This window comes from Lytechinus variegatus, chromosome 15 (assembly GCF_018143015.1).
Source record: "Lytechinus variegatus isolate NC3 chromosome 15, Lvar_3.0, whole genome shotgun sequence".
Taxonomy (NCBI): domain Eukaryota; kingdom Metazoa; phylum Echinodermata; class Echinoidea; order Temnopleuroida; family Toxopneustidae; genus Lytechinus; species Lytechinus variegatus.
The window spans coordinates 19,377,642-19,392,115 of record NC_054754.1 but is presented as its reverse complement, the minus strand read 5'-3'; the positions used below and the strand labels follow the sequence as shown (position 1 = coordinate 19,392,115).

At 37.2% G+C, this 14,474-nt stretch overlaps 1 protein-coding gene across 1 annotated transcript in view; it reads left to right on the top strand.

Moving 5' to 3' along the window:
• The first annotated feature begins 14,206 nt into the window (after nt 1–14,206).
• LOC121428854 (V-type proton ATPase 116 kDa subunit a1-like) overlaps nt 14,207–14,474 on the top strand; it is a 39,982-nt gene continuing 39,714 nt past the window's right edge. Inside the window, exon 1 of the mRNA XM_041625719.1 lies at nt 14,207–14,280. Within this exon, the coding sequence (XP_041481653.1) occupies nt 14,265–14,280 (16 nt within the window). The 5' untranslated portion in view covers nt 14,207–14,264. The remainder of the gene's footprint in view (nt 14,281–14,474) is intronic.

Genomic DNA, 14,474 nt, shown 5'->3' with positions numbered 1-14,474 from the left:
TATTAGGTATCAAAATAAGAAGGATGATTGAATTTTATGATTATGTAAATATCATAAATTCATTATTTCATTTGCTGTGAACTAAAAGACATGGGAATCCTGGTTTCCTTTTTTGTGGGACGTACTGTAAAAAAAATAAATGCACATGACTGATATCAGAATATCAATCAGCAGGAAGTTCATTGTAAATGTCAGTAGCTAACAAGCTCTCAAGATATGTTTATGTACTATGACCCTTCACTTTATTACAATGTGGTAAATACACTGTAGGACAGTCTCATCAAAAAAGATGACAGCCTGAACAAAGCTGTAGGGGAGACCGGGTTTAGTTGGAACATGGGGTAAGTTGAAACATTTTAATTTTCTTTAATGCCTGTGAAATAAATTTATGCAATATTGCCCTCAATTTATTTCAATAATGATTCAACACTTGTATTATTAATAGCAATGAATTTAGGGCAGTATTGCATAAATTTAAATTTTACAGGCCTAATAAAGAAAATTACAATGTTTCAACTTACCCCATGTTCCAACTAACCCTGTTCTCCCCGTTCCATGACATACATGTACTCATGTACCTAGGTCAGTTTAGAGTCGTGAGTCAGATTAAAAAAAAGTATGTGGGGGCTTTGGGCAATTTCACTACAAAATTCTCAAGAGCCCTGGATTCGAACCCCCCCCAAAAAAAAAAAAGAGGGACCCCTGGAAATCCTCATTCATTGCACAGTTCATCCAATGCAACAGATTTGTGTAGTAAGCCAGGTGTGATCAGTAAAAATAAATATGCCCGTATTCTGAAGTCGGGTTTACAGTGTACTGTACATTAACTTCAACCCAGGTTTAAAGTTGTGGTTTAAGTATGGGGAGCCAAAGTATCAAAAATTTTAAAAAGTTGTACGTTTCTTAAATGTTTACTGTGCTCTTTCCTGATTCATCAATGGTGAAGCCAATCATCTGTTTATACTTCCCACACTATTATGAATGATTTGAGAACCGAATGAGCTGAAGTATGATATCTCTACTATTAGTGATTATGTAACAATTGGCTGTCCATACTTAAACCACAACTTTTAACCTGAGTTTAAGTTAAACCCAACTTCAGAATACGGGCCATACTGCATGTATATATAAATTATAATTTTTTTTGCTTGGTTTGTCTCTGTGGTATGGCTGAGCCATTCGTGTAATATTGAAAGTACAGATATGAGTGACATCCTGCTGCAGTCTTTGCTGTTGGCCAATACCTGTCTTGCTTTCATTTCCTGTTGATATGATACGTATCACAACTGGGGCCTTTAACACAGAGCTTGGCTGTCGATCGTACTTTAATTTGTATGCTTCATTGCACGTAATGTTCATTGTAGTCAAACATAAAAGTCAGCCCTATGATCAAATGCTATGCTTTGTGTAATCGGGCTCTGGTATATGGCTAAACTCCTTTGAAAAGTAATCGGCACAATTCAGGAGTACATTGGCAAAAAGCACTTTGATGCATTTACATGATTGTTAGTTGGACATAGTTGTATAACATTCAGGTGAGCATTGTTTTGTATCGAGTTGTTGATGGTAAGCACCTTTGTTCTCGCCTACCTTCTTTTATTCTTGAAGTTTTTCATTAAGTTTTAATTAATTGAATTGAATTTATTAGAACGTCACTGGCATTCGCCAATACTTTGTTCAAAACAAGAAGTACAAAATAATACAAAACAAATATACAATTCAAGGCATATAAGCAGATAATGAATCTTTAATGAATTATTATTATTAATGAATTATTTGCTATCATCTATTTATAACTACATGTGCAGTACAGGTGTATTATAATGATTACTCACATATGATCCTTTGTACATGTAATTTATAGTTCATTTTTTGATCAGTTGAATTTGAATATTTCCAGAAATTTTTTAATTTTCCATTGAGTTGTTTCTTTCTTCTTTTTCTTGACTGTTTGAACTGTGAATTCCTCACACTGCACCAGGAGAAAAAAAACTACTCTGGTGAACTAAAGATTACTGAAGGGATTTTGAATTTCAGCATTTTGGATACCATGTCTCGGCAGATCATAATCAAAACATCCACGGCCAAATTTGGTGGAAATCCGTTCATGGGTCTATTAAAGTCTCTATAATGTGGCCCCATGAATACCTACAAAGAACTGTTGAAATAAGTGGAAAGTAGTCTTTATGAAACAGGACAATTTACTCTGATATCAGTGTGGCCCAATGGCTGGGCATTCATGAACAGTCACTTGGCCCACCATTAACCAAGTCATGTCAGATCTTGGTCCCATCTTGAATTCCCTTTGATCCCATCGACCCCACCTGTATGGAATTCCATCTATGTCATATTTTTTTCATCAGAAATTTGCACAATGTCCTTTGTATTATATAATAAACAAAGAGAAGCACACTGAATTTTCAAGAAAACAGTGAATGTACTAATATGCAGCAAATCTAGAAAATATTTTGAAACAATATGCATTATACATGTACATGTAGATGTTGATGTTGCTAGCTTTCCTAGTTGTGGTTGATCGGAACAATCAAAACTCTGTTTTGAGACGTTGGGGGGGGGGGGGCTGGTGTGAGGCGGTTTAAATATCATGCCCTACCTAAGGTAATATAATCATGAAAATGTTGCCCTTTAAACATGAAGGAAAAATAATACAATATTATACCACAATATGATTCACAATTATCAACGACATCTTGAAAGAAATGAGTACCGGTATGTTATTGTTAAAAAGTACATACATATTCCCAAAAGTTGTAATGATAAGAAACAATGTCTTGCTCCCGAGTGTTTACTCCATATACACCAACAGAAACTGCACTGCTTCATGCCAAGTGTTGAATGGAGACAACAATAACAAACTTTAATGTTGAATGTAATTATTCATATTTCATCACCTGACTTCACAATGAAATATCTAAAACTTGGGAAAAACTTAGAGCTAAATGATAGTAGTTTCAGTAAAACACTTATTTCGTGAGAAAGTCTGTAAAATCAAGGTTAAGTATGACTATATCAGCGTGGATGTAGATCTGGTACAGTTACATTAACTGAGCTTTGTGAAATCATAAAATTGAAGCTGAAATATGATCACACTGAAGATCGCCAACACAGATAGGCACACGTGGGACAGTGTATTATTATTGATGGAATAAAGACCCGACAGAAGTGACCGAATCCGCGCTCATTTTGCTTAGTTCTCAGCAATTACACAATTTCTTCCAGAATCCTTTGGCACATATTTTTTATTAATACAAACAGACACTTGGGTGGTCAATATATTAGATTCTGTAAAAAGTCATTTTGAGATCGTTACCACAACTGAAATATATCTTTAAACACTGTTCATTTTCTGGTGGGGTTCAATAACCTTTTAAAGGTCAAGTCCACCTCAGAAAAATGTTGATTTGAATCAATAGAGAAAAATCAGACAAGCATAATGCTGAAAATTTCATCAAATTTCGCTTATTTTTAACAAAATAGTTACATGAACGAGCCAGTTACATCCAAATGAGAGAGTCGATGATGTCACTCACTCACTATTTCTTTTGTTTTTTATTGTTTGAATTATACAATATTTCAATTTTTACAAATTTGACGATTAGGACCTCCTTGCCTGAAGCACAAAATGTTAAAATAATGGAATTCCACATGTTCAGGGAGAAATGAAACTTTATTTCACATGACATTGACGAGAAAATCAAAATATTTCATATTTCAGATAATAAAATACAAAAGAAATGGTGAGTGAGTAATGTCATCAGTTCCTCGTTTGCATACCGACCAAGATGTGCAATTGTGCATACAACTGTTTTATGAAATGAAGCGAAACTTTAAAATGCCATAACTTTCTTATTTTACATCCGATTTTGATGAAATTTTCAGTGTAATTCTTGTTGAATTTTTCTCTTTTTATTCAAATCAAGTTTTTGTTGGGGTGGACTTGTCCTTTAATACCACAACTGTATGTAGTAAATGTATCTGGCAATAAATTTAGAGCATCAAGGGATGGGTTCATTACTGTCATCTATAATCCATGTACATTTATACCCCACTTTGAGACACCTGCAAATAATATTTCAGTTTAATACATCTATAAGGTAGAATACACTTGTACCAGCAAAACTAAAGGATTTCAGGATGAGTTTTGATCAAAGAGTGTGAGGGTTTAAGGTTTGTTCAACGAATTACACCTGATACAGACCTTCATGGAAATCTTATACAATATGATCTTCATAGTACACTGTAGGGGAAGGCGGGGTAAGTTGTGACAGTTTTTGCTTTTTGCATGTTCAAATTGATATGATTAATAATCTTGTCGAAATAAGTACCTTGCCTTGAAATTTAATTCTTCTGAAATATTTTCCACCTATATATAACTTTCTATCCCCACACTGAAAGTCATTGTGACCTTTGAAAAAAACGATGTCAAATGGCTCAACTTGCCCCATATATGGGGTAAGTTTGAGCCACCTTGTGGGGTAAGTTGAGCCACAAAAACTATGTACAAAATGTATGGGGAGAACCAGCATGTCAATTTTTTGTTTAAAGTCTTTTCACTTGCTAATTCTTTATAAATACTAACATCCTGTAAAAGGAAAAGAGCAGTCATGTAAATTTGCTCCTTTCAGCCTGCATTTCAATCGCTCAATGGCTCAACTTGCCCCATGCTGTTTGGCTCAACTTACCCCAGTCCGAACTTAGTGCGATAATTTTGTATCCACACATTTATTATGCATCCATCTTATAAAAGACTATGACAAGAATGAAGATCCATACCTGGACTAATAATGTTGTTATCATGTCTTTATTATATTTAAAGACATGTGTGTTTATAAAGCACTTACTTTTTTGGCTGAAATTCATATTTTTCCCTCTAAAAAACTACTTTTTGTTTCAAAGTTGGAAACAATGTGGTGGGGTTAGGGGTTATGCTATGGGTCATCAATACATGACACCACCACAATGTCTGACTCATTCATTATTAGCCTGGGGCTGGTGGCTCAACTTGCCCCTATGCTCAACTTACCCCTATGCTCAACTTACCCCGCCTTCCCCTACAGGGTGTATGTCCAAAGTTTTCAGTTTTTGTAAAAAGCAAATTTTGTGTTTGTATAAAGGCATAAGCTTGAATTATCAATTTTCTTCAGTGGCATGTAGAAAACCCTGTGAAAGAGCAATTTTTCTGAATTCTGGAAGACATGGAATTTACTGAATTTTCATTGAAAACACAAATAAAAGATTATCAAATTTATATATATAATTTTAAAAAATGGGTTTGAAATTGAAATTCAATGGTACACGGTACGGGCAGGGAATTGTAATTAGCCTGGTGAAGGATTTACATAAATTTTGCATTTTTGCACTTTTTGAAATCCAAAATAAGTGTTTCTAACCCTTTTCATAAACCTATCCTCCAATTAGCCGCCTAAGAGTAATGCGGATAATTCAATAAAAATTGCGTTCACAAACTCTGAAAATAAGCCACGTTATTTTTACGAGCGCCCGTCCTGAAAAAGGCGGATAATGGTCATGACAACTGGACACGCCCCCTACGATGCGGTTGCGTTGGAAAAGGGTGACCTTGTGACCGCACCATGGCAATTATCCGCATTATTTGGAAATGCGTTCATAAACTCAAAATCTTGTCCCGATGCTGCTATTATGCGGATAATAGCAGCATCAAAATTATGCGGATAACTCTTTGTCCTCTGATTTTATGACCAAATTATGCTGCTATTAGCCGCATAATTGGGTTTATGAAAGGGATATTAGACACCTATTTTGGATTTCAAAAAGTACTTTTGGTACTCAACGGTGTGTATCAATAAAAAGTTTACACTTTGAAAGAGTCCTGGGAATTGAAAAATATGCAACATGGTGATCATTTTTTGTGTGCATGTATTCCTGGGTTTGGGTCTCATCTATGAAATGAAAGTGTAAAACTTTTGACAGAATTTTACACTTGAGTGAGCAAGTTTATCCTTATCTTTATCACAGAAAACTGGGACTCACTACTCTACATGCAGGATACATATTTATAAACATCAGTCGCTTTGGACCTAATTCACAAAGGTGGTTTTGGAAACCCATGGTTGAGTCTATGGTTTATGCACATTTCCTGTATAAATTACGCTGCATATATATATATATATATAGTTTTTATTTTCTCGAATTTTCGACGGACGTCCGTCTTCTTCAGGAGAATATACAATGTGTGGTATCAATCAGAGAGCGCATCCTCAGACAGATGTTGTTATGATGACTGGCTGAGGATGCGCGCCCTTCACAGAAACATACATAGTAACGCTTGTTTGTTATCTAATTGTTACGTAACAATTAATATTGCGCAATAACATTTCTTGTTACGCAACAATAAGAAATGAGATGATAGAACGAAGATCAAATTGGTTAAGAGAAAATGGTTCTCTCGAAAGTATTAAGTACGGATATAATTATTGAGCAATAAGAGAAATTCCTGTGTGATACGATCGATACCAAACATCGTGGCGCTTGTCAAAGTATTTTTTTCTTTTTAAGAACGAAACTAACGAAAGAATGAATATCCGCTTAGGAATCCCAGATCTCGGTTCATACCATCACCCTCAAAGCTCCTACATTTAACAATAATTCGTAGTTCAGCGGTTCTTCTCTCGTCCGCTGATTTGTATCCTCCCCCAAATATGCACACTTTCACATCCGCTAACGAATGTCCAGGAAGGCAGAAATGTCTGGCAACAGGAAGGTCGGTACGTTTCTTCTGAATAGATGATTTGTGGTTATTGAAGCGCATTCGGAATTTCGTGCTGGTTTCACCAATATAGATTGCTTGGGGGCAACGTGCGCAGAGCAAACAGTAAAGCACGTTACTGGCATCGCAGTCATGTCTCTGCGGGTGCAGGGTAACATTCTTAGCAATTCTAATTGTGGTGTCAGTAACGATATGTTTACAGATTTGACATCTGGGTTTGTCACAAGGTATGTTACCTCTTGGATGCTCAGGTGTCGGGAGTCTGGTGCTCACAAGCAATTTCCTCAGATTGGGAGGTTGACGTTGAGCATGAAGAGGATTTTCTCCGACTATTTTTCCTAGCTTGGGATCTAGAGCCAATGTAGGCCATTCCTGCCTGACCTGTTTTACGAATTTCTTGGTATCGGGATGGAAAGTGGTCACTAGGGGCGCATCCTCAGCCAGTCATCATAACAACATCTGTCAAACTCTGAGGATGCGCTCTCTGATTGATACCACACATTGTATATTCTCCTGAAGAAGACGGAGGTCCGTCGAAAATTCGAGAAAATAAAAACTATATTGGCTTTGAAAGCATTACCATTTATCTTCAGCATATTTTGTTACTATTAGAGAAGCCAATACGTGAAACTTTAAGATATATATATATGTATATATAGATAGATAGATAGATAGATATATATATATATATATATATATATATATATATATACAAAAGCACGCATCAGCATTGGACATTTTTTAATATATATATACATATATATATATATATATATATATATATAAATGTGTGAAGCTATACATGTACAACAGCTTTGGCAACTCTTTTATTTAAATATTGTAAAGAAAAATGGATGAAGAGAACAATGGTAGACGTAGCTTAAATCAAGGTTCCCCAGAGCTATCTACCCTTTGGAAAAATTGGCTATGCCGAAAAATGTCTCTGCCGGGAATCGAACCCGGGCCCCCAGCTTTGAACGCCGGTGCCTTAACCACTAGACCACAGAGACGGGCTAGTGGCTAGGCCGACCGAGATCCGATTGACCGTCAGAAAGACAGATTTTCGACACTATACCAATTACCTTTGTCGGGTGAAGGTGGGTTTTGAACAATGACAAGCCGTCATGCCTCAGCTGGATCAAAGCTATTGCTTCGATACAGTACACGTATGTGAGAAAGTATACAAATGTGTGAAGCTATACATGTACAACAGCTTTGGCAACTCTTTTATTTAAATATTGTAAAGAAAAATGGATGAAGAGAACAATGGTAGACGTAGCTTAAATCAAGGTTCCCCAGAGCTATCTACCCTTTGGAAAAATTGGTTATGCCGAAAAATGTCTCTGCCGGGAATCGAACCCGGGCCCCCAGCTTTGAACGCCGGTGCCTTAACCACTAGACCACAGAGACGGGCTAGTGGCTAGGCCGACCGAGATCCGATTGACCGTCAGAAAGACAGATTTTCGACACTATACCAATTACCTTTGTCGGGTGAAGGTGGGTTTTGAACAATGACAAGCCGTCATGCCTCAGCTGGATCAAAGCTATTGCTTCGATACAGTACACGTATGTGAGAAAGTATACAAATGTGTGAAGCTATACATGTACAACAGCTTTGGCAACTCTTTTATTTAAATATTGTAAAGAAAAATGGATGAAGAGAACAATGGTAGACGTAGCTTAAATCAAGGTTCCCCAGAGCTATCTACCCTTTGGAAAAATTGGTTATGCCGAAAAATGTCTCTGCCGGGAATCGAACCCGGGCCCCCAGCTTTGAACGCCGGTGCCTTAACCACTAGACCACAGAGACGGGCTAGTGGCTAGGCCGACCGAGATCCTATTGACCGTCAGAAAGACAGATTTTCGACACTATACCAATTACCTTTGTCGGGTGAAGGTGGGTTTTGAACAATGACAAGCCGTCATGCCTCAGCTGGATCAAAGCTATTGCTTCGATACAGTACACGTATTTGAGAAAGTATACAAATGTGTGAAGCTATACATGTACAACAGCTTTGGCAACTCTTTTATTTAAATATTGTAAAGAAAAATGGATGAAGAGAACAATGGTAGACGTAGCTTAAATCAAGGTTCCCCAGAGCTATCTACCCTTTGGAAAAATTGGCTATGCCGAAAAATGTCTCTGCCGGGAATCGAACCCGGGCCCCCAGCTTTGAACGCCGGTGCCTTAACCACTAGACCACAGAGACGGGCTAGTGGCTAGGCCGACCGAGATCCGATTGACCGTCAGAAAGACAGATTTTCGACACTATACCAATTACCTTTGTCGGGTGAAGGTGGGTTTTGAACAATGACAAGCCGTCGGCCTAGCCACTAGCCCGTCTCTGGTCTAGTGGTTAAGGCACCGGCGTTCAAAGCTGGGGGCCCGGGTTCGATTCCCGGCAGAGACATTTTTCGGCATAGCCAATTTTTCCAAAGGGTAGATAGCTCTGGGGAACCTTGATTTAAGCTACGTCTACCATTGTTCTCTTCATCCATTTCTTTACAATATTTAAATAAAAGAGTTGCCAAAGCTGTTGTACATGTATAGCTTCACACATTTGTATACTTTCTCAAATACGTGTACTGTATCGAAGCAATAGCTTTGATCCAGCTGAGGCATGACGGCTTGTCATTGTTCAAAACCCACCTTCACCCGACAAAGGTAATTGGTATAGTGTCGAAAATCTGTCTTTCTGACGGTCAATCGGATCTCGGTCGGCCTAGCCACTAGCCCGTCTCTGTGGTCTAGTGGTTAAGGCACCGGCGTTCAAAGCTGGGGGCCCGGGTTCGATTCCCGGCAGAGACATTTTTCGGCATAACCAATTTTTCCAAAGGGTAGATAGCTCTGGGGAACCTTGATTTAAGCTACGTCTACCATTGTTCTCTTCATCCATTTTTCTTTACAATATTTAAATAAAAGAGTTGCCAAAGCCGTTGTACATGTATAGCTTCACACATTTGTATACTTTCTCAAATACGTGTACTGTATCGAAGCAATAGCTTTGATCCAGCTGAGGCATGACGGCTTGTCATTGTTCAAAACCCACCTTCACCCGACAAAGGTGATTGGTATAGTGTCGAAAATCTGTCTTTCTGACGGTCAATCGGATCTCGGTCGGCCTAGCCACTAGCCCGTCTCTGTGGTCTAGTGGTTAAGGCACCGGCGTTCAAAGCTGGGGGCCCGGGTTCGATTCCCGGCAGAGACATTTTTCGGCATAGCCAATTTTTCCAAAGGGTAGATAGCTCTGGGGAACCTTGATTTAAGCTACGTCTACCATTGTTCTCTTCATCCATTTTTCTTTACTATATATATATATATATATATATATATATATATATTAAAAAATGTCCAATGCTGATGCGTGCTTTTGTCACAATTCTTCAAATGGACACCTGTTACCATGGTTATCCACGCTATTTTATTTATGAGTCCACTGTTTTGAAGTTAATGTGTCCACTCTTCAAACAGTGGACTCATGAATAAAATAGCATATCTAAATGTAACCATGGTATCAGACATCATTTTGGCACACTGACAAAAGCGTGCATCACCATTGGACTTTTTTATACAATCGCCCTATACATGCTAAATTAAGTTTAATTTTATACAGGAAATCTGCATAAACCATGGATTCAACCGTTGGTTTTCAAAACCACCTTTGTCAATTCGGGCCTTTATGTCTACATACCTGTGCAGTATAAAAGATGATTTGCAAAGTCATTGCTTGTTTTGCCTATCGTCATGTACATTACACATGTGCTGGTAGCGGGAAATGGATCTAGAGTTTTATTATTAGCCTTTGGATTGTATCACTATTTTATTGTAGAAACTATCATGTACATTTGAGTGTTATTTTTACATTTACATGTAGCAATAGCGCTACAAAGGTCAGCCTTTCTATTAGATTGCTTTTATTTTCATTGTGACTATGAAGTATATAAGCCTATCTAGTTTCGATCTATTCTGTAATTAATCTGCATCACATGTAAGTATTTCAGTTGATATTTTTGTAATAATGCAAGGAAACACTACTATAAAATGTACAATTTAAAGTGTACCGTTTATGTTTATTGAACCAATTATTCAAGTTTATCTGATTTATGATATCGATCTTAAATAACAACTCTGTTCTTCAATATTATCCTTGAAGTGGATGTTTGCATCCAAAGGTCGAGTGGATATTTGCTTTCTGTGGTCCAAATGTGATTAAAGCTGTGTTCATACTTAATATTTTAGAGCAGAATTAGTGTTTGAAATACATGCAGGATTTTTCCCCCACCTAGATGTGAAGAGATCAGAGAAAGAGAGAAATAACATTTCTGCCACTTAAAAAAAAACTTACAGTGGCATGAAACTGAGAATTCACAGGGAAATCAATCTTTTTTAACAGAGAGCACTCATCTCCCGTTCAGTAATTATTAGGATAATCTAGATACTAACCCAGTTTTTAAATTTGAAACACCTTTCCAGCTTTTAATTTGTGTAAACACACCCAATGTCAATTTTTTTTGTGTGTGTGCCCTAATCACTTTGGCAAACTTTTACACCTGTACAAGTACATTGTAGGTCTGAAGACGCTGTAATAATTATATGAATGAAAACGGGTATCGATCGTTTCTTTGATGTAATCTTGGTTTTAGTTTGTATCCTCTCTCCGCTGATATGTAAGGTACAGTAAAGTTTTCTATACCTTTCATTTCATTCTGATGTGACTATCCCTATGTGTAGAACATACATGTATGTTTAACGTTCATTGTTGCTGTTTTTGTGAATATTGTTTATTAGCACAGGCTAAAGTATTTATTTGCCTACAGGTACTCATGTGTACTCAACTTGTTAGTATTTAGTTTTAATCCCTGAAGGCTATGTTTTTACTTTGTTTTGTGAGTGTACACCTATTTTTCCTCCATTGTTAATAACCTGAATTCTGTCAATCCCACAGTTCTTACAGAGACAATCTGTTTCCATTCCTGGGACCATGGCCGTAGGGTTTTTCCAAAAAGGGCACAGATTGTCCCTCTGGCCACTGATACAGGGGCATGGTGTCCAAGTAGAATTGGAATATTTCCATTTTTTCATTAAAGTCAAATTACTGCAATTAGGTTGACCAAAACTTGATACGAAATGCATGTTTATGTATTAAGATTCTAATGGGGGCGTCATGGTCTAGTGGTTATGAGGCTCGTCTTTCAATATGATGGATGTGGGTTCAATTCCCAGCCGTGGCATGTTTTCCTTCAGCAAGGAATTTACCCACATTGTGCTGCTCTCAACCCAGGCGAAAATGGTTGCCCGGTAGGAAGAAGAAATTCCTCGGATGCTTGAGAGCCTATATGGGCAGTGCAGCTAAAGGCGGAGTAATAATCTCAGCGCTTTGTATCCTCATGCAAAAGGCACTTTAGCTTTATTATTTAAAAGATCCATTCAATGACTAAAGCTTTTGTAATTAAAGAGAAATTCCAGTAGTTGCAGTAAACGCTGATTTCATGAGAAAGTCTGTTAAACCAGGCTTAATTGTCAGTATATCATCGAGGATCTAGATCTGGTACAGTTATGTACATGTACATGTAAGCTGAACTTTGTGAAATCTTGAAATCTATGCTGAAAAATTTTCACACTGAAGATCACCAACACAGATAGGCACACGTGGGACAGTGTACATGTACTAATATTGCTGGAATAAAGACCCGACGGAAGTGACCAAATCCGCGCTTATTTTGCTTATTTCTCAGCAATTACACAATTTCTTCCAGAATCCTTTGGCACATATTTTTTATTCATATAAACAGACACTTGGGTGGTCATTATATTAGATTCTGTCAAAAGCCATTTTGAGATCGTTACCAAAACTGGAATTTATCTTTAATGTTTTATGATACTGGAGTATAGTTCACATCATTGATCCTTCTTAAAACAAAGCTTTAGACAAGCTTTAACACTGCCGTGCCTCACCAATGCTTTAATTTTCTAAGTGTTAACTTCTTCAAGGAGTACACTGTATAACATTCTTATCTTTTTCTCTTTTTCATAACAGGAAATTGATCTGAGACAATTATCAAGAAAGAAGGTGTAAACCCTGGGCCAAGATGGGTTCCCTGTACCGCAGCGAGCAGATGTGCTTAGCCCAGCTGTTCTTGCAGTCTGAGGCTGCTTATGCATGTGTAGCAGAGCTTGGGGAGTTAGGCCTGGTCCAATTTAGAGATGTAAGTTCTCAAAAGGCGGTGCTGCATCATCCCTAGTTTGCTCAATCTCGAGATTTTAGCCCGATTGGCCCTCTTCGCGATTAATCTCGAGATTCAAGAAACCCTGTCTCCACCACCGCAAGAAGAGCGATTCCTGCTCGAGTGAGGCATCGATGCATTATGGTCTGACGCCTTGAATAAATAATCACGAGTGTGTCTGCATCTACGAATTAGCGCGATAATTCGTAAAATAGCGCGTTATTTTGCAAATAATTCCAAGTTGACTTGGGATTGCAATCTCGAGATGAATCCTACGAACTAGCGTGATAATTTCGTCTCCATTGCAATTAATCTCAAGATTGTTCAGATTGGGATAATTTGCCGGATCAGAAATAGCGCGCTAATTTGAAAACTCGGGATGGTGCAGACGGCCCTAAATTATAAGTTTGATTTTAAGTTTAAAAACTCAAACCTCATGTGTAGGTAAAAAGATGAATGTTGTATTGGTCAAATCTAGAATTCATGATCTGAAGTTGCCCAACGTTTGTAACCCAAATAATGATCTCATTTGTTAAGGTTCTCGAAGGTAATTTTACCTGACTGCAATAAAAAGAAAGCAAAAACGAAAATAGCTGTAAGGACTGATGGTTTTGGTGGCTCTCCAAAAGATCCAGTAAGGATTCTCAATGCTTTTAATATCAAGCATCTTGGTTTTGAACTGTTCAATAATGTGTAAAATAAGTCTATAGAAACCCATTAAAGTAAAAGTGAAATCGATTTGGACATAAACCTATCTCTTTTGAATTATAGACAGTGGCTGTGAAGTACTTAATCGTTATCTTTAATTGAAGTTTCTCTTTCTGTATAAAATGAATATGAATTTGAGATTCATTTTAAATGCATTTAAATTTAATCACATTCATTATTTCATCTTTCATCTAGAGTACTTTTTTGTTTTCTAAAAATACTTTCTAAGTGGTTTTTATATCATTAGCGATCAATTTGCTATTTACTGTACATGTACATGTATTTGATAATATAGGCACAGATAATTAAGTAGTATCTTTGAAATTTTTGACAAGCAATAAAAACAGGACTAGTTTGAAAAGGATGTCATTTGTCTCATGTCATGCACCCCCCCCCCCACTGCTGCCCCCTCCCTACCATATTTTCTGCCTTTTTATGTCGTTTTCACAAGTTTATTATTCATATTTTTGGGGCTTTTTGTTTCAACTTTCATACTTACTCCTTGAATCCAGATGTGAATGCTTTCCAGCGAAAATTTGTCAACGAAGTAAGGCGATGTGATGAGATGGAAAGAAAGCTACGTGAGTATGGAACACTTGATACTTCTTTTTCCCAATCAAACTACCAGTAGTGATAATATATATATTTATATTTAATGATGTGAAGAAATCTAGAACAGAAAAAAAATGGAAATTTGTTCAGGTAGTCTCTTTCAAGTAACATAAAATTCCTATATCTCTCTTCAAACTGACATATTCAAGGACTATCATGGACT